We start from the raw sequence: 18885 nt of genomic DNA, 5'->3' as shown, positions 1-18885 counted from the left end.
TTGCATACAGATACATAGATACGCACAACCACTTCCTTCCTGATCCACCTGGCTTCCTTCATACCAGCCCTATCATGAAGATAACAGCCGTGGGCTGAGCTGCCTCTTCTGCCTGACAGACCATGTGAATGCGGCTCTGCAGATAGGCTGTGCCGTGGGAGCTCTGGTGTGTGGGGAACAAGGACGGCAACAGAGGTAATAGCAGCACTGAGAAAATGAGTGTGTTAACAAATTAACATAGTCTGGAAGCCTTTTAGTCCATCATGAGCATTCGGAGTGCTGCGAGGAGAAGAGTCCAGCTGTGGTGAGAAGAGGCTGCAGAGCTTCGTCTGCTCCCGGCTCTTTGTCTGAAGTGAAAGTTACTACATTTTATAAAGGAATCTGTAGTAGTGTTATTCGTGGTGTGCGTCTAACCTGGCCCTTATTATGCATACCGTGGTCTTTGGAGCAGTGATATTTTATGTTGTTGTAATTCGGCAGAACTGAGAGTACTGTATGCAAGGAGGAATGCCCCCCAAGTGCATTTTGAATCTGGTTCACCTTCGTTTTTTGTGGTATTTAGCTCTTTCACGAGCTCTCTGGAAGCAGAGAGAAGCTGCCTTCCGGGTGCTTGCTCTCTGATGCTTGTCACTCTGTGTTACGGGTCAGCTGCTTGGGGAGGTGTGGACATGGCACTAAGCAACATGGTCAGTGGTTGGACTGGTTGATCTGGTTGGTGGTTGATCTTGAAGGCCTTTTCCAACCTGGCTGATACCATGACAAGCAGTTAACTGCTGAGCTGCTCGGCACATACAAACCAAGGGTTCTGCTCAAGGGTAGAGCGTGATCTTTAGTGGCCACCAATGGCAGAGTCCTCTCACGGAGCTGCTGGGAGAGGAAACTCCCAGTACTGCCAGCTGTAGCATCCCAAAACCAGGAATGGGGATGGAACTACGCTTACTCTGAATACCTATTCAGGGTGCGGGTAGGATTGGATGGATGTGGAAATTCCTGAGCAAAGCAAGCACAGAGGCTGCAATCTGCTGTTGGCAGCAAGTGGCAGCACGCCTGTGTGTGTCGCCTGCTTTGGGTCTGGCAGGTGGGGCTTGGCTGTGAGCTCCTGGCTCCAGCGCTGCTGCCTGTGGGCTTTATCTGCAGTTTCTGTGTTGGATCTTGTGATGTTTGGCGGTTTTAGAGGTATCCTTAGTTGTCCTCTCACTTGTGCAAGCCTCAGTGTGTATGTACAGGTGTGTCTGAAGTGTCTGTCCCTGCTGGTTTGGTGGCAGATCCTTCCAGTGGAGCAGTGGGCACACTGAGCCTGCTCCAGCAGCCCCACAGCATTCTCTTGCTGGCTCAGCACCAGGGCCATGCAGAGGGCCATGGGGGCAGTGCTGCTGCTCCGCCTCCAAGAGCAACATCAAAACATCAGGTTCTATTATGCAGCAGGTGGTTTTGGAGGAAAACTGAAAACATGAACCCTAAAGGCTCCTAATCTGAAAGTGAAATACAGAGTCTGAGTGTATTATATGTAAATTCTTTCTCTGGTAGTGCTGACTCCTTATCTTTGAATTGCTGAGAGAAGGAAGCTCTGAGAAAGGTGTTGCTGTGCTCCTGTATTTCATCCTCTGTTTGGTAGTTGGGTGCCTCTCCTGTCTAAGCCACAGTGTATCTGAGGACTTTGAAGCTCTTAGCACAGCCAGATCCTGCTGTCCTGGATGCATCTCCATGCTCTCTCCTGCTTGCATCAACTGTTTTCCTTTGGCTTCCGCAGTAAATGGCATGATGGCCTGAAAGCACAAACCTTTTAAGCAAAGCAAGCCACTTGTCTTGCTTAATAATTTAACAGCATCTTTTGTACCAGCCCAGGGGCATAAACTGCCTTTGGGAAAGTGGGGAAGAGCTGCATGCCTGCAATAGAGCTGTACTCACAATTATGTGGGGGCAAGGAGTGCATCGTTTGTGCTGCCAGGTGCCAGCTGGTAAGTTCAGGGGCTCCCCTGGGGCTTGTGCTGATACAGTCTCTGCCATGTCCTTGCTGTGTCCTGCGTGTCCCTGCCTGCACCACTGGTCCTGGTACACCAGCCCTGCAGCATCCCTCTGAGGGTCTGAGGCTTGTACTGCATGGCTGCCTGCTAGGATTCAGTACAGCAGCACCTTCGTCAGTGAGGTCCTGTGTCACCTGGCTCCCTGAGGTGTGTACTCAGGTGTGGAGTATGGCCTGTGGGTCTCCCCAGGCCTCAGGCCCTGTTTGGTCCATGGGACGCAGCATTGGGTGGGTTTTGCTCCACCCTGAAGAACCAGAAAACCTACTTGTGGTGCTTGGGGCTGAGTCACAGCCAGCCAGCACTGCTGGGCTGAGTCACACCATGCCCTCACTCCTGCCCAGTGCCCACAGAAGCTGCTCACGGCTTCTGCCTGGGGAGAGCAGCTGCACGCAGGTATTTGTTTACAGGCATCACAGGGAGCGTGGTGGAGAGCTGCCAGGTAACCTGCTTGTCATGGCTGCTCTGGGGCAGCTGGCTGGGAATCACAAACATTAGCTCCCTGAGATCCATGCAAAACACAACCATGCCACGCTGTACCATGTTGCATAAAGTACATAGGCAAAATAAGCAACAAAGGCATCTATATACTGTGTCCTTCACTTTATTACTTATGTTCAGCCTCCTACTAACTTCTCTACTGCTCATGGTGCCCTGTGCTCCTCCTTGTCACTGCCTGTCACTACAGCAGCCCTGATTTCCCTCAGCGAGGCCTGTTGGTGACATGGGGTGGCGGTGATGGAGCTCCAGGTACATCAGCTCTGTGTCAGTGAGCAGCCTCCCAGCTGCCTTAACGCCTCCCTGCTCTGACAGCACCAGCCCATGACGCTCACCTGTATGAGCTTCAGGTGCTCTCTTTTTTGGCCAGAGGAAACATCTGCATGTTGATGTTTGCAATTAGAGAGGTGGTTGCCTTGTGCCGTGATTTATATAGATGTAAAACAGCTGCAGAAATAGCTGTGCTTTTTGCCGCGGTCTCTCTTTTATGATCTAGCTAAATAACAGTTTGCTAAAGGACATGTCTACACAAGGACATCTATACACAACCCCCCTAAAGTTTCTCTTTGGTAGATTTTTCCTTCTATTTCCTATATTCCTTGTCAATATTTAACATGTCAATTGTCCCATGAAAAGGACCCCAGATTTCACCTTAGAGTGGGTCTGGCCTGTCAAATGTTGTAACAAGAAATGCAGACCTGATGTTGTTCTCAAAGGGTGACAAATCCCTTTGACATCTTTCGTGACCTACCTGCAGGTGTAGGAAGCGCACGCTGAAAGTGACTGAGAAGTGATGATAGAGGCAGGTATGCAATAAACCTGTTTGAAGTGCAAGCGAGGGTATGCATGCAGTGTTTTGTGAGAGCTGAAATGAATTTAATTGAGTCTGTTCAACTGATGCAATCTGTAGTTAGTTAGATAAGCTCCTAAGCTATGATTTTTAAACTGGTTTCCCTAGGAGAGTATGGGGAGGGCTGTTCTTATTTCTGGCTTCCGAGGCCTGCTCAGAGATAAAGGAATGATACAAAACTGCCTCAGCCGGTTTGATGTAACCAGCAAAACAGCAAACTGGTCCTACTGTGAAGCTGTCCTAGAGCCAGCAGCCATGCCTAGATACAGGACACTGCAGAGCTCAGACACAAAATCGGTACAGGGGGGTACATCAGCCAGCTGCCTTCATTTTGCCTTTAATCAGTGGCAAAAGAGGACTGTTGGTGTGCAATTAGAGGCTAACGCCACTTGGCTGGGGATGCGTTCTGCTGTAAGGGAGGGCTGGCTTTGAGAGCAGAAGCCCCATGAAGCCATCGGCAGTGCTGCTTCTGTGTGTGTGCATGTCTGTTTGTCCCACTAGTAAGTTATAAACATGAACATCACCCAAAGCATCAAGCTGCATCACTGTCAGCATCACAGGAGCCAGGAATGCCCATGGGTACTTCAAGCAAGGGAACAGGGAACAAACATTTGAGAGCCTTAAGATCTTCATCTGGTGGTCAAGTCCTCTGACTTTCATTCTTCCCCCACTTTCAGATTCTAAGACACTTAATGCTGATTTCCAGGGACTGCTCTTCCCTTTAGTGCCGTGTGGCACCACCCAGCTGGGCATCCTTTGCGGTAAGCCTACCCAGCGCCTTGTCACAGAGGTAGCACACTGATGTTTCCCAGACATGAGGTGGGGTGCTGTGGGGAGGAGAACCCCCTTGGCAGGGGCTCGGCTGTGTGAGTTCAAACATGTTTGTGCTCTTCTTGCTGTTACTGAGCAGCAGCACCAGCCAGCACCGATGGAGATCTCAGCGATGACCGGGGGGCCTTGATCCCTGTGCAACCGTTTCATCCTTTAATTCAGGTTAATGCTCCAAAGAAATGCTGTGCTTATCCCCATTGCGTAACCACACTTCAGACTGTGCACTGCAGAGACGTTTCGGTGCCTGTGGACCTTATTTTAGCATCAGCTGCTGCTGAAACCGCTACATTCCCAACACTGTCATATTGATTTAATTTACAGACCAAGTGGAGATAATTTTTCAAGGTTACAAGAAGTAGAAATCTGTGGGCCAGGGCCACATTTCATTTACACTTTTAAACCTGAGGCTGTAGCTTATTCTATGTTTCTTTACCTTTCTGTGTTTTCCTCGCCAGGGCTGTGATTTGCGGGGTTCTTAAAGAGATGATGCTTTGCAGAGAGCTCGTCTGCCTTTCAGACACTCCAAACAACGCAAATGTCTGAAATTCCCCAAACTTTTACAAAGATCCAAGCCCTGCTGGAGCTCTTGGCTTTGCTTTCGTGCCCAGGCAATGTACATGGAAGCACCAGCAATGCTGGCAGCTGGTGGGACGCTGCCCAGAGCATGGCAGGGATGCGGCCCTTTACATGCCCCTCCATGTAACCCAGTGGCAGGAGCTCAAGGAGGATATTTGCACAGGAGTGTGTTAATGAGCTGTAATCTATGCACCAGTGCTGAGTCAGACTACGCTGGAGTGAAAAGACTTCTACAAACACACTTTGCATCGTGGTAAGAATTTGCCTCTGGGTTTTGAAAGCCAAAGTCAGCTGCTGCCCAGGTTACAGTGTGGCAGGGAAGGGCGCAGGAGAAGCGATGCTGTATTTTAAAATGGTTTAAGTGTAAATGTTCTAAGTTAATGGGATACTGTCAGAAGTGTTGCCGTCTTCTCCCATGTCCATCTGCTCTGGGCTAAAACACAGCTCAAACCATTGGGTAGCATGAGAGAGGGATGTCCCTCCTGCTCCTCCAGGTAGAGGAACCCTTGCTGTCTTTCCTTGGCCACCAATGGCCAATGCAGCAGCTACAAGAGCAGGGGGCACTGCTGGTGGACCTATATGGGCTCAGCATGATGCGCCTTGACCCTGGTGACGCCTCTCAAGCAGTGTTGATGCAGTTCACTTCATCATTTATGACAAGTTAATGGGCTCCCATTTTGAGACCTTAGCCCTTGAAATGGCAGGACAGGAAATGTGAGTAACTTGCAGTATCAGACAGAAAAGGAAAGTGGCTGTTTTGCTCTTTTATGGCCTGTCAGGTATGGGACAATGAAGTGAGAATGTGTTGGGGCGGAGCTGATGAGGTGCTGGTACTGTCGGGTGCTGTTAGGCTGTTTGCTTTTCTCCTGTTTAAAGGTGTCCTTTGCCTTGTATTGGATGCTAGAAATACTCCACGTAACCAAATGCCCAGAGCTGGCTGAGAACTCGGTAGCCAACTGTTATTGCAAGGTCTGCAAAACCATTGGACATCTGGAAACGATCCGCTTTGCAAACACATCCTTTACAAAGAACTAATACTCTCTAGGCTTTGGGAGCCATTTCCAAGGTACGGCAGGGAGAAAGGAACTCTTGCAGAAACAGAGAGACGAAGGATTTTCGCTTACCCAGCAGCTGTGTGTGAAGCACCTGGCTGGGCACTGGGTGCTGGCTGCTGCCAGCTGTGTCAGCAGTGATCCCAGGCACAGCAGGAGATGTGCCCGACCCACCGTGTGCTGAGCAGATGGACTTGGTTTCTCCTTGGCTTAAGTTGCCTTAGTAATTCGGTTCCAGAACGTTCTCTTCATGATTCCCCAAGACAGACATATGTCGCTGCTCTTCAGAAGCACTGGTAGACTCTTTTATACCACTCTCATTTTTCATAGTTTAATTGTTTCCAGCCTTCCTCGCCAGAATTCAACTAAATATATATCTAGTGTGGGAAAAAAAAATGTGAAAAGAGGTGTTTCAGACATATGTGGGAAGATGCAGCCGAAAAACAGCTTTAAAGTGTTTCCAGGTCTCAATTTTAGCTTGAATCAAGTTCTCAGAAAAATCTGAACCAATTTTGGAGCATACTTGGGGGGAGAAGGGAGGAACAGGAATCTTCATTCATAGAAAAGTCAGTGCTGAGGATGGTATGGTTTCATGTTGACTCTTCATCCACCGGTGCATTGACTGAATGGTGCCTTGCTTTGCTGTAGGCTCAGATGGATTTCCACTAGATATACACAGAAATCAGAAAGAAAGTCACATGTTATGTTATTGAGCAACTGTGAAGAGTTTTGAGGCCATCCATTATGCACTGGAACAGGTTGCCCAAGGAGGCTGTGGATGCCCCATCCCTGGAGGCATTCAAGGCCAGGCTGGATGTGGCTCTGGGCAGCCTGGTCTGGTGGTTGGTGACCCTGCACAGGGGGTTGAAACAGATGATCACTGTGGTCCTTTTCAACCCAGGCCATTCTATGATTCTATGATTCATCTTCCACTTGTGAACCAGGCGCCTGATTGATTCAAAGCACGTAAAACAACACCACAGCAATGCTGCTTATACCTCTAAAGTGCTGGAACTGGTCTGTATCAGATCTTACCAAACCCCTCATCCAAAATTTAAACTAGATATTATGTTGTGCATTAGGATTCAGGAAAGGCTCATATATCTTTAGAAGCAATAAGACTAATGATAACACTTAGTATGATAAAAGCTTTTACTGTTAAAAGACACATGCCCTCCTTCTTCACCATGCAAGACAATCTCTTCCTGCAAGTGACAGTGTCAGAGACGGAATGAGGCTGTACTACACCACGGTAAGCATTATTTTGGATAACCAGATATAATCTCTTCCTAAACCCTTCTGCATGCTCGAGATCATACCCTGATTACACTGACATGAAGGTCTTCCCAGGAAGGGACACGCAGCAGCCTGCTGGAGCAATCTGTGCGCTCCTTATCGGCATCCTGAGCAGCCCGCTCTGCCAAGATAAGGAGCTGGATACTAAATTCAATCTTCCTGTCTGGGGTAGCTGCTTCCCCCTTCCTGTGAACGCTGTTTACATCAGTGCAGGCAGGACACAGTCTTCCAAGCACAGAAAGCCTTTTACACACAGTCTTTTGCAGTTCGCTACTCAGCCATGCTTGCTGTTCTATTCTCTACTAAAACTTCTTGTCAACTATTTCTCCTATTTAAAGGAAATAAATAAGGAAAGACGTTACTGAGATGACTCACCCATGGAGTAACTAGGCTGAACTCAGATGATGTTCTTCACCAGCAAAATAAGCAACTTTTGATTTTATGGTTTAGATATATTTGTGCTCCTGGTTAAAAGCATGTTATGGCTTTGGGTGCTGAAGCTAGCCTTGTAACTACAGAAAGAGGCACAGCCCCACAGGTTAATAGAGACTGTATTTAGTACATCCATCTGCTGATTTATGGAAGGACCTCAACAACATTTTCAGGGTAAATTAATTAGGGCAGGGTGAAAGGTAAATCCTGAAGGAGACTCAGTTCTTCCACTGATGCTGCTAGAAGATGATAGATGTATGTGGGTGTGTATGTATGTGTGTATGTTTATGTATACGTACACACTTTTGTAGTACGATTCTTTAGCTGAGAGCTAAAACATAACTGGCTTTAATATGGGCCAAGGACCACTTGAGTAGTTTGGATGAAGTCATGCAAAACTCAAGTGGAGTTGCCACAGATCTGGCTGCCCCATTTGTAATTACACCAATAGGAGACAAATACAAAAATAGGTCGGGTGAATGTAAACCTTCATTACTCCAGAATAGCTGAAGTCTGTGGTTGTATAGCTGGGCAGAAGGCTGGACTGCAGCACTCAGCGGTGTTGCTCTGCCCTCTACAGACTACGTTGTATAATCACATTTTACACATCTGCTCTTACCATGTTCACACTGCCTGCTCAGAACAGGCAACAATTGTTGCCCAAAAGGCACCAGTACCTGGAATTCAAAAGGAAAATGGATTATAGGAAATATTTATGTCGATCACTCTAATCTGTGCCATGCAAAATTTCTTCATGATGGAGAAACAAGATTTGTTCCAACCCTGTCCCTTGATCAATATCTCACCTTTAAGTGACCACAGTGAAACCACTGACAGCCTGCCCTGACTGATACACAAAGGTACCAGCATCCCACACTGCAAGTTCAGCTATATGCCACCTCCCACAGCAACTGTCTCCAACTTTTATCATAGCTAAATGTTCAAGAAATGTGATCAATGCATCTGCCTTCATGAACTCGATTCAATTTAATGTACTGTCCATGTGCTGTCTGATACAGAATGATGAAACTCTTTTACTTCACATATAGCTGCCACATCCCCAGTGAGGTATGAAAACATTTACTTACTCTTGCTCGTGATCTTGACTGTGCCAATATCCTTAATAAAAAAGCCATAAAGTAAAACCGTAATAAAATACATTATGTACATCAGAGCTTTATTTCTCTTTAGAAGTTCTGCAAGAACACAGACTTTAAAACGTTGCTATGACATTAAACCACCAACTACACTTTCCAGCTGCACATTTTTGCATGGATTCTCACTTTGTTATGCTTCATTGCTAGTTTCGTTGAGGGATCTGCTACGGACTAATGCTGCAGGCTAGAAAATTTCCAAGTGCATCACCCAAGCCAAATGAAAGTGTTGTGATCACCTCACCTACTTCACAAACAGGAATGGTATCATTTCTTCCAAAGCAAAAATAACGGTTGCATTTAGACTTGGCAAAGCTGTTCTCCAGCACTTCTGCCTGACAACAGCTGAATAGCATTCTCAAGTGGTCAGTTCATTCTGTAATCCCAGCTGTCTCCAAGAAGTGACATGGAAGCATCACGTAAGTCTGGGCAGTATCTCGAGAACCTTTGTGCAATCTTAGAATACTGTTAAACACAGAAGATCCAACGTTACATCTTTTGACATTCTTTTCATTTGAAGACTTTGAAGTGGTTTGTAACACCTAACACTGAAGGTAAGGAACTCAAACACTTAATACCAGTCCTTTTTCTGACAAAATAATTACATTTAATGACATGCTATTCTCAGATCTAGAAATACGCTGAATTCTATCACAGAAAACACTGCAATAAACACTATTTCAGGCTGGACATTAGGAAGTTCAGGCTGGACATTAGGAAGTATTACTTCTTGGAGAGAGTAGTCAGGCATTGGAATGCACTGCCCAGGGAGGTGGTGGAGTCACCGACCATGGAAGTGTTCAAGAAACGTTTGGATGTTGTGCTGAGGGATATGATTTAGCTGAGAAGTATCGGTAATGGTTGGACAAGATGATCTGGTAGGTCTTTTGCAACCTTGATAATTCTGTGATTCTGTATGTGTTTGTAACTTCGCTTGAACAATGTGCTGTCATACCCCATCAATCTGACCAAGGCCAGGATCAAGTCGATATACTTGAGTCAATGTGATTTCAGAGGAATGCTCAGGCTTCAATACACACTTACCAATAAGGATTATTTTCTAACATTTTCAGGGCTTGGAGACTGGTATTAGTGATGTTAGTGATAAGATCATTTGATAACAATTGTGTATGAGAGCACATAGTTTCTACAAGTGTCTGGGTTAACAGATGACTGAGGGCTGAGGTGACGCAGGAGAACTGCTGATGTAATGGTATCAATCAATATTCACAGCAGTTTTCACTTCTGCACTCTTAGTCTACACATCTCAATTCCTCCCTAGCGTCCCCTTTTCAGGTGCTGCAGGTCATCTTCTTGTCATAAAAATCACTAAGACAGATGCCTTGAACTTTGTTTCAGCAAGGTTCCATGCACTTGGTAGCACCAACTGTTCTAGAGAGGGTGACAACTTGTTTAAAGCAGGGTGCAGGAGACATTCTTCTTCTCCAAGTCACATGAGACTTAGTCACTTAGAACTGACATAAGTGTTAGGACTTTCCCTGTTTCCTGCTCACAAGTTGCAAACCTAACTTGTTTTCTACTCTATGGCACCTGGAAACCCTGACCAAAGCAGCATCCTGTGGGGCTACTTGGTCATCAATCTCAAATGGCCTCGAAACAGACAAGCCAAGATAACTCAGTACTCTTTGAAACGCATTCAAGAAGAACAAAATTTCTTCTCTTTGCTCAGGTTGGAAAAGACCTTAAAGATCATCAAGTCCAACTGCAACTTGACCATACTACCTTCACTCTATCAACTCTCCACTAAATCATGTCCCTGAGCACCACATCCAAGTGGTTTTTAAACACGTCGAGGGATGGTGACTCAACCACCTCCCTGGGGAGCCTATTGCAGTGCTTAACTACCCATTCTGTAAAGAAGTGTTTTCTGATATCCAACCTAAACTTGGACTGGTGCAACTGGAGGCCATTTTCCCTTGTCCTATCATCTGTCACCAGTGAGAAGAGACCAATCTGCTCTCACTGTAAGCACCTTTCAGGCTTTGAATATTATAGACTGCATAGCAGAAATACTAACAGACTTCCCATTATGGGACTTTTCAATACTATGATTGCCAAGATAATCCTGACCTTCCTTTTTCTCTTCTGAAATCCAAATCCATCCCTGCGTTATTTATACATAGTGAAAAGCAGGAGTTCACTAACTACAGTGACACAAAGTACAATTCACGAGAATTCACCAAGTAACGTGATACTGGAAGTAGAGTTATGATGTTGCTGGGGGAAGGGAGTGTGCTGTAACAGACAGTTACACATTTGAATAACAATCAGAACTGAAGCTAAAGTGAAAGCTATGATAGCTGAAAAATATCCAGACGTGAATGTCGGTGGGGATATATGGCTTTCTCACTCTTTACAGACCAAGCCCCTTTTTTTTTTCCCCTTGAAAATATCAATAGAAGTCATATACTCTTCAAAATATCTTTTAAATTGTATATTTAATAGTTGCACAATAACCTGTTCATCTCTTGCAGTGAAGGCTGAAGGGAAGTCCAAGAAATTCCCTGTGGTAAAAGTCCTGAGTCAGCAGAAAGTGCCTTAAAGAAAGCAGTGTGAATTGGAAGGAAATTTCCAACACCTGCAGATTTTGGCTATTGTCAGCGAAAATAAAGTGTTGGGAGTGTGCTGAAACCTTAGAGGTGAGAGCTGATCTTGTAGTATAGTTTTAAGAGATCTACAACCACTTGCTCATTAGCAGCTATGAGCAGAGCAAAAGAGTATTCATTTCTGTGTAGGAATTTATACGCCTGTGTGTCACGGCTGCATCTCAGCCCACTGTTTTCTCCAAGTCCAACATTCTGCAGCCAGGGGACAAAAAGCACCGTACTAGATAGGAAGAACACGCTTAAGGTGCTCTATCTGTGTCTAAATCTGTCCTTTTCCTCTTCCTTTCCCTTACGCTGCAGAATACAAGATTTAACTTTATTCAGTCTCCACAAAACCTCCAAATTGTTCCTCCTAATAATTCTACTCCCCATACTGCTTGCAAGACAAAGCGGAAAAAAAAAGAGTTTTGGGATAAAACTCTGAGTGTTATGATCTATTTCTAAATAGAAATATGAAGGTTTCACTCAGCTGTCAGAAAGCTGCAGGTACCACACACAGGAGGATTTCATTCTGCATGTTTACCACAAACCCATCGAAGCTGCTGGTCTGCTTGGAGGTCAGTTAATTCATCGATGGATCTCCAGCTGCACTGACAAGCATATGCTCGCGATCCTTTCTTCTTTATCATCTTTGCTCTTAGTTTGCTGAGCTCAGGCATGTTATTCCTGTCAAACAAGGGAGTTCAGTTTAAAACTGTCCTTTTTTTAAAATTTCTTTCCTTTTAAGAAAAAAAATCACAAGCCTCTGTCATTTCAGAAAAGCTCTTAATGTTTCTGTGCACCACTGACAGTTATGAATTTAGGGATATGCTTAAACTCTGTTTTAAACAGAATCCTTTCCTGAGGGCAGAACTCAGTCTGTAGTTTCTGTACTCTCAAATCAGTTTAATCTCAGTCTAATGTTTCTGTAAGTAATGTTCTCTGTCTTGTCTGGAGACACTGCTTCAGCATCCAGAGAAATAACTGGGTAGAATCGATGTCATTAATAAGAAATTATACATAAATGCATTGACCTTATCAACCTTTCATCAAAATTACAATTATCTGACACTACCTCCTTTATGTTATTATATTTTTTATAAACTCAAGATCTCAGAAGCAGAACAATTTAGCCTTCAGGTAAATTGAAGAATCGTGCTTTTATTAAATCTCTGTATCTCCCAAACTCATTTTAGGAGATTAGGGCAGCACTGTATTTTTACATTTATTTTACAAATGTTGCCATTTTAAAGTACAGACAATAAAACTGAAAAAGAAATGCAAGTTTTTGAAACCAGAGGGAAATCATAGGAAAACCAAACACATAGTATAAGAGAAATAATGGAACAGGAGAGGGTTTATCCATTCCTGCTCTGTTCCAGCTACCACACCCCCTGGTGGCCAACCACGTACTATGAACAACACAACAAGAAAGTAAAAACCCAGTTAATCTCCAGTTAATCAAATACTGCTTCAAAAAGAAGCCTGTTAAGAAAGCAAGCTATTTGATTTTCACTGGACATGGCAGGACATTACTGGAAAACAGAAAAACTGACTTGAAACAATTGTAGCTTGTGCCACTGCAGGTATGGTGAGAAGTACATGCTGGCACTACATTCAATTCATTTTACATCCAGCAGCAGCTCACCACAGGCCAACCCATCACACTGATTACCTGCTTACTTTGACAGTAATGCTGCCTCGCAATTTACCAAACCTGAGTGCTTTTTAAAAGCGGAGAGTGAGGGTGATGGAGGAAGAAATGGAAAGGCATGAACGCAGATGGTGGGATGCTGCATCCTTCTTCCAGCAGACTCTCCCAAGTAATCACTGAAGAGACTGTATCCTCACTCCTTGTTAGATAACACAGACAGCCAAGGACTCTTCACTTTCCCTGTTCCCATCAAGCCACGAAGCAGAGTAAAACATTGCTAACACCAAACCCACCTGAGACGTACCTGAAAAAGAGATAGTCACAGGACTGATCCCAGATGTAGTCATTGAAAAGCGATACACGGAAGTCACAAGCAGTACAACGCAGCTGGTCACACGTTCTGGTCAAAGACAGAAAAAGCACCAGAAGTCTCCAAGTGCTTATAACAGAAAGAGAAGCTACACAAATCAGTACTGTTTTAAAACCACACACACTCAGAAATACCTGAAGGGTGGTTTACCTGTCATCTTAATTTTTCACACCTCTGGATGCTTCGATATGTAAGTATTCAAGCTTATGATCACATAATAACTTTTCCAGGTTCCCTGGATATATCAAATGAACTGATACTTTCCATATATACTCTTTGATCCTCTTCACTGCTATCACCTGCATAGTTATCATGTGTATAATTACTACAAAAAATCCCAGATGGAAATGCTCTGATTTTCTATTGGATATCAGAGCTATATATCTGAAGTCCCTTTCCTCCTCTGTCTGTCCTCAGTTGAGGCTCTGGGATACCTGACTGGGATGACTTCAACCAGCCTAGTGATTCAGGTGGCATACTCTGCCATCACACAGAAAGCTGAAGTTAAGCACAGAGAAACACAAGGCTCCAGAGCAACAACCTGCTAAACTACATGAGTTTGGTTTGTGGAGTCTCTTGCCTCATTTGCACATATTCTTCAACTCCTCAAATGAACAAAGGATCCTGTGGTCATGAACAGCAAACTCAAACTGCAGTTACAGGCAGCTGTGCATTTCAATGGATACAGAGCTGTCCCTACAGTTCAAACTCAGGGCTCTACACCACCACAGAAACATGGATATGATTAAAACTAATGATAAATATATACATATATATATTTTAAACCTTTTTGAAATATTCGTTCCTATGCCGTTTGGTGAAGAGCTTCCACCCAGGTACACTGGACAGCACCTGTATGGATTTAATCAAAAGAAAATAATTAAAATAATAGCAAAACATTTTGAAACAAGGTAGAACAACGCTAACTTAAACAGCTGTGGACTCTATGATCTCTAAGGTCTTTTCCAACCTGAGCTGTTCTATGATTCCATGTGACTAAATACTGCAGTGTTTGATAACTGCATTTGTCCAGAAGGCAAAGGAAACTGTTGTTCCATAATTACTTACATAGTAAATAATTTTGACCACATAAAAAAACATCCATAATTCTTTAACATTAACTTTTTTACAATTTTTAACAGTTTAACAGTTTGTTTTTTCTAAGTTAACTGAATATTCACTTTTTTTTTTCTTAGTTCACATCAAGACAAATTAAACACGAGTAATACAGTCAGACAGACAACAAGCTATAACCAAGCTGTGTTCAAGCAGCATGTTCAAGCAAGTTTTTCGTTTACCTTTTCCTATGAGCCTGTACAACAGCGCTATTGCTTCCAGGTGTGACACTTGGGGAGTCAGACTTCAATTTCTATTTAAAAAGCAAAGAATAAAAGTCAGCATTTCAGCAATACAGCAATAGGGCGTTTTACTTAAAAAGCAAGAGCCAGGAAATCCAAATAATCCAGTAAAACAGGGTCTAAGAATTTGGGATTTTTCTTGCTCAGTTTTCTGTAAGGCTGTTTGAGACAAAATGTGCTGAAGTTACAGATGGACAGGTGGCAAGGCTTCTCTCCCCATACTGAATTTCCAGTTCTGCCTGAAGGAACTGAGCATGACACAGTCACCTTAACTTCAGAATCAAGACCTCCTCCTGGATATGCCTGGAGGGCTGTGCCCCATACAAAAGTGATATGGACACCACGGAATAGGTCCTGCAAAGCACCATGAAGGTGATTAAACGCTTTAGACGACCTGACATACAGATAGTGGCTGAGAGAGCTGGGACTGAGACAGATGTGGAAAATTAAGTTCAGGAGAGTCTTTTCAATGGATAAAGATATTTGTTGGGGACAAGCAAAGATGATGTATTCACACTATTGTCAGTTTGTGTCAGTGCCCACTGACGAGAGGAGGGGTAATGGACACAAACTGAATCACAGGAAATTTTACTTCAACATCAGAAAAAGGAATTCTTGTGAGGATGATCTGACACAGGAATGTGTTACAGGTTCAATCTGTGAGATCTCCTCTCTTGAAAAGCCTAATTCAAAATTCAAAACCTAACTGGACACATTCCTAAGCAACTGGCTTGAGCAGACCATTAGACTTTTTCTTTTACATTCAGCAATACGATCTACCTTGAAGTAGTATTTCATTTAACTGCCTGCATGAGATGATCTCTTTATTTCTCTCCTGTTCATCCCTATAGGATCACGGTGCTTTCCTTCCTGCTTTATTCTCCAAGTTTATCCTACAGCACATTTCAATTCCTTCTTGTTTTAAATCAGTTTTAGTTTGTAGTGCTTCTTTATGTTATTCCATCACTGAACTTAACTCCTTCTGCATTTCTCCAGGCTCGCACTCACCACAGGTGTTCTGGCAAAGCTGCTGTCGTTACAGATTTCATCAATAATGTCATCAATATCATCTTCATCGCTGCCAGCGCCCATTAACACTTCAGCTGATCTGAAACACAAACAAATGGAATGTGTTCAGAGGAGGGCTATGAAGCTGGTGAGGGGTCTGAAGCACAGGCCTTATGAGGAGCGACTGAGAGAGCTGGGATTGTTCAGCCTGAAGAAGAGGAGGCTCAGGGGAGACCTTATTGCTCTCTATAACTTCCTGAAGGGAGGTTGTAGTGAGAGCTGGGGGTTGGCCTCTTCTCTCATGTAATCAGTGATAGAACTAGAAGGAATGGATTTAAGCTGCGTCAGGGGAGATTCAGGCTGGACATTAGGAAGTATTACTTTTCGGAAAGGGCGGTCAGGCATTGGAATGCACTGCACAGGGAGGTGGTGGAGTCACCGACCATGGGAGTGTTCAAGAAACGTTTGGATGTTGTGTTGATGAATATGATTTAGCTGAGAAGTGTTGGTAATGGTTGGACTAGATGATCTGGTAGGTCTTTTCCAACCTTGATAATTCTGTGATTCTGTGAAACCAACCTTGATTTTGTAGCATGATCAGAGCAATTACAAGAACCATAAGTTAAAAACATCAAATTAGCCACAATCTTTTCCCCTAATATTACTGTGGTAAGGTAGGCCATCCAAACACTGACAGATAAGATGCACCATGCAGGATAAGGCCTCTTCATTGCACTGTCCCATCACTGGCCTCCTGCTTATTGCTTTTAATCCTTACCACTTCCAACCTTCAATACAGCGGTGATAATAGAAGCCCTGAGATAACAGAGGCCAACTTCCGTGCATTGACAAAGTTCTTCCTTACATCCCATCTACATCTCGTTTAGTCTGAAACTAAACGACATTGCTAAATAACATCTGGCCGCCACTCGCAAACAGACAGACTCAGGTTCAGTGCCACATTTGTCCCGATACTCCTGACAAACGGCGGCTCTCACACTCGGGGCCGCAATCCCACAGGTTAAGGTCCGGCCGGCCCCACCCCGTCCTACTCCACCGGCAGTAGGATTGCCGCTCACCTGCCCGCCGCCGCCCGCTCCGTGTGCTGGTTCTGATCCCCGCCCGCTTCCCCCCGCTCCGGCACGAGGCAGAACCTCCGTTCTACCTCATCCAGCAGGCGGTCCAGCTCATCCGCCATCTTGCCGCCGCCAGCCGTTGCCAGGGCGGCCTCGCACCGCCCCCCTTGTCAGGGCGGAGCCTCCGCTCCCGCCGGGTGCCGAGGGGGTCCCGGGGCGGTTGTGTGGCGGTGGAGCCCGTGAGCGCAGCTGGCTGCTGTGTGAAAAAGGACGGAACAGTTCTAAACAAAATAGAACAAATAAAAAGATCACCTGGAACCCTACAGCTCCAGGTCGTAGTCGGCAGGATTCGAACCTGCGCGGGGAGACCCCAATGGATTTCTAGTCCATCGCCTTAACCACTCGGCCACGACTACGCATGCTGGATATAGTTTACCCAGTCTACTAGAGCTACATACGCAGCTGCCGCTGTTAAAACCGGAGCCGTGGTGGTTCGGATTTCAGGTCTCTGTCGGTAAAGCGGAGTGTATGAAACAGCGCTGACGCCTAACGGATGCCTGTAGGAAACCTGCACAGCTGGCCATTGGCGTGGATGGGACGGTGGTACTGGGATGTGTCAGGCGCTGGCCAGCCTCAGACAGTTCTGGATGGTTCTGGGCAGTTCACAGAATCACAGAATGACCCGGGTTGGAAGGGACCTCAAGGATCATGTAGTTCCAACCCCCCTGCCTGGCAGGGCCACCAAACATACACCTTTACTAGATCAGGTTGCCCAGGGCCCCGTCCAACCTGGTCTTGAACATCTCCAAGGACGGGGCATCCACAACCTCCCTGGGCAGCCTGTTCCAGGGCCTAACCACTCTCCTAGTGAACAACTTCCCCCTAACATCCAACCTAAACCTTCCCTCTTTTCCGCCTGGTTCTGGCTGGTTCCAGACAGCATGTTGAGAGTAGTGCTGAGGGAAGTGGCTGTGGGCAGGCCCAGTCAGTTTAGAGTGCCCTAAATGCACTCACCCCTCGCCAGGACCATCATGATTTGTCTGTGGTGGTTTACAATTCTCCTGGCATTGCCAGCAATGAACTGCCAGACCTGTTTGGATTCCCTCTTACTTCAGCTTTTATTTACTTGTTCCATTTTCCCCCTCATACATCCTGGGGTTCTTTGATACCTTGTCTGGAGCAATGGCTCTGCTGCTGGGAGATGTGTGGGGTTAAGGCTCCCTGGTTGATTTAATAGAAGAAACCAAATAGCACTGATGCTGCTCCAGCTCTTTAAAGTGGTCCCTTGGTCAGAACTCAATGTCGTGTAGGTAAATTCAATCCAGAAGAAGTGGATTTTGGGGTGGAATTTTTACATCCATCTCTCACAGCTGTGGAGAGTTTAAACTAATCACAATTCTCCCTGGTATGCTATCATCTCTGTAATTTGAAAAAGGATCAGGAGCCCACAGGCTTGGAAAATGCTGAAGAAATGCTTGTCCTGAAATACATCATCACATGTGGAAAAGACCATTTGCTGCATCATCGTAAAGGAGCTTAAGAATGCTGAAATCCAGTATCATTCTGGCATTCTTTCAGATGGCCTTAGAAATCCGAGTACATTCTCTTTTGACTGCAAAACAGCTTCTTTCCCTTTCCATCAATCCTGTGGCTGTCAATGTGTCTGCTGCAAGGTGCCAAAAATGTATGGAGTGTCTATGGGATAACGGTGCCAAAGTTGGGGTGCCTCGAGGCCTTCTCCCATCAACCCACTGCTGCATTTGCTCAGTTGGAAAGCATTTGAAAGAGAAAAAAAAAAAGAATAAAGAAAAAAGAAGTCACAGACCTCACAGACCTTTAGAATTCTTTTAACTACAGAGATTGTTTTTTGTGCAGATTACTGCCTGCTGTTTAGATCTTGTTGTCCAAAACTTGCCTGATGCAATCAAAGAGACTTACTGGGTCAAATTAATTCCAGACTAGTTTCTGGAATCGCATGGAGGTGAATCTGACATACTGGACCATCAGCTAAGCTGTGGTCAGCAGGAAGGAGCGCAGGAGAAAGGAGCTGAGGTCGCGTCCTGAATTTTGCCCTCTCTTAGGAGATGAATGAACTAATTTGTG

At 45.1% G+C, this 18885-nt stretch overlaps 1 protein-coding gene and 1 non-coding gene across 12 annotated transcripts; both read right to left on the bottom strand.

Moving 5' to 3' along the window:
* Positions 1-6354: 6354 nt before the first annotated feature.
* CFAP418 (cilia and flagella associated protein 418) lies at positions 6355-16916 on the bottom strand. Of its 11 annotated transcripts, none has more exons than XM_085537189.1 (8): positions 16786-16916; positions 15707-15806; positions 14639-14709; positions 14127-14192; positions 13275-13409; positions 11861-12003; positions 8176-8233; positions 6355-6493 (listed from the first exon to the last, which is right to left on the bottom strand). In XM_085537189.1, the coding sequence occupies exons 1-7, from the start codon at positions 16902-16904 to the stop codon at positions 8181-8183; spliced, it is 687 nt and encodes a 228-aa protein (XP_085393315.1). In that variant the 5' UTR covers positions 16905-16916; the 3' UTR covers positions 6355-6493; positions 8176-8180. The 11 variants fall into 11 exon arrangements, with proteins under 11 accessions (XP_085393315.1, XP_085393314.1, XP_085393313.1 ...); XM_085537188.1 differs by lacking the exon at positions 6355-6493 and adding an exon at positions 7332-7452; XM_085537187.1 differs by lacking the exon at positions 6355-6493 and having other exon boundaries at positions 7577-8233.
* A 200-nt stretch (positions 16917-17116) lies between these two features.
* Positions 17117-17198, bottom strand: TRNAS-AGA (transfer RNA serine (anticodon AGA)). Its single transcript has one exon. It is a non-coding gene; the product is annotated as a tRNA-Ser (tRNA).
* Between the last annotated feature and the right edge of the window lie 1687 nt (positions 17199-18885).

This window comes from Coturnix japonica, chromosome 2 (assembly GCF_054131305.1).
Source record: "Coturnix japonica strain WE chromosome 2, WE-NBRP24, whole genome shotgun sequence".
NCBI lineage: Eukaryota > Metazoa > Chordata > Aves > Galliformes > Phasianidae > Coturnix > Coturnix japonica.
Note: the sequence above shows the minus strand (reverse complement) of the source record. Positions and strands in the feature narration are given on the sequence as shown.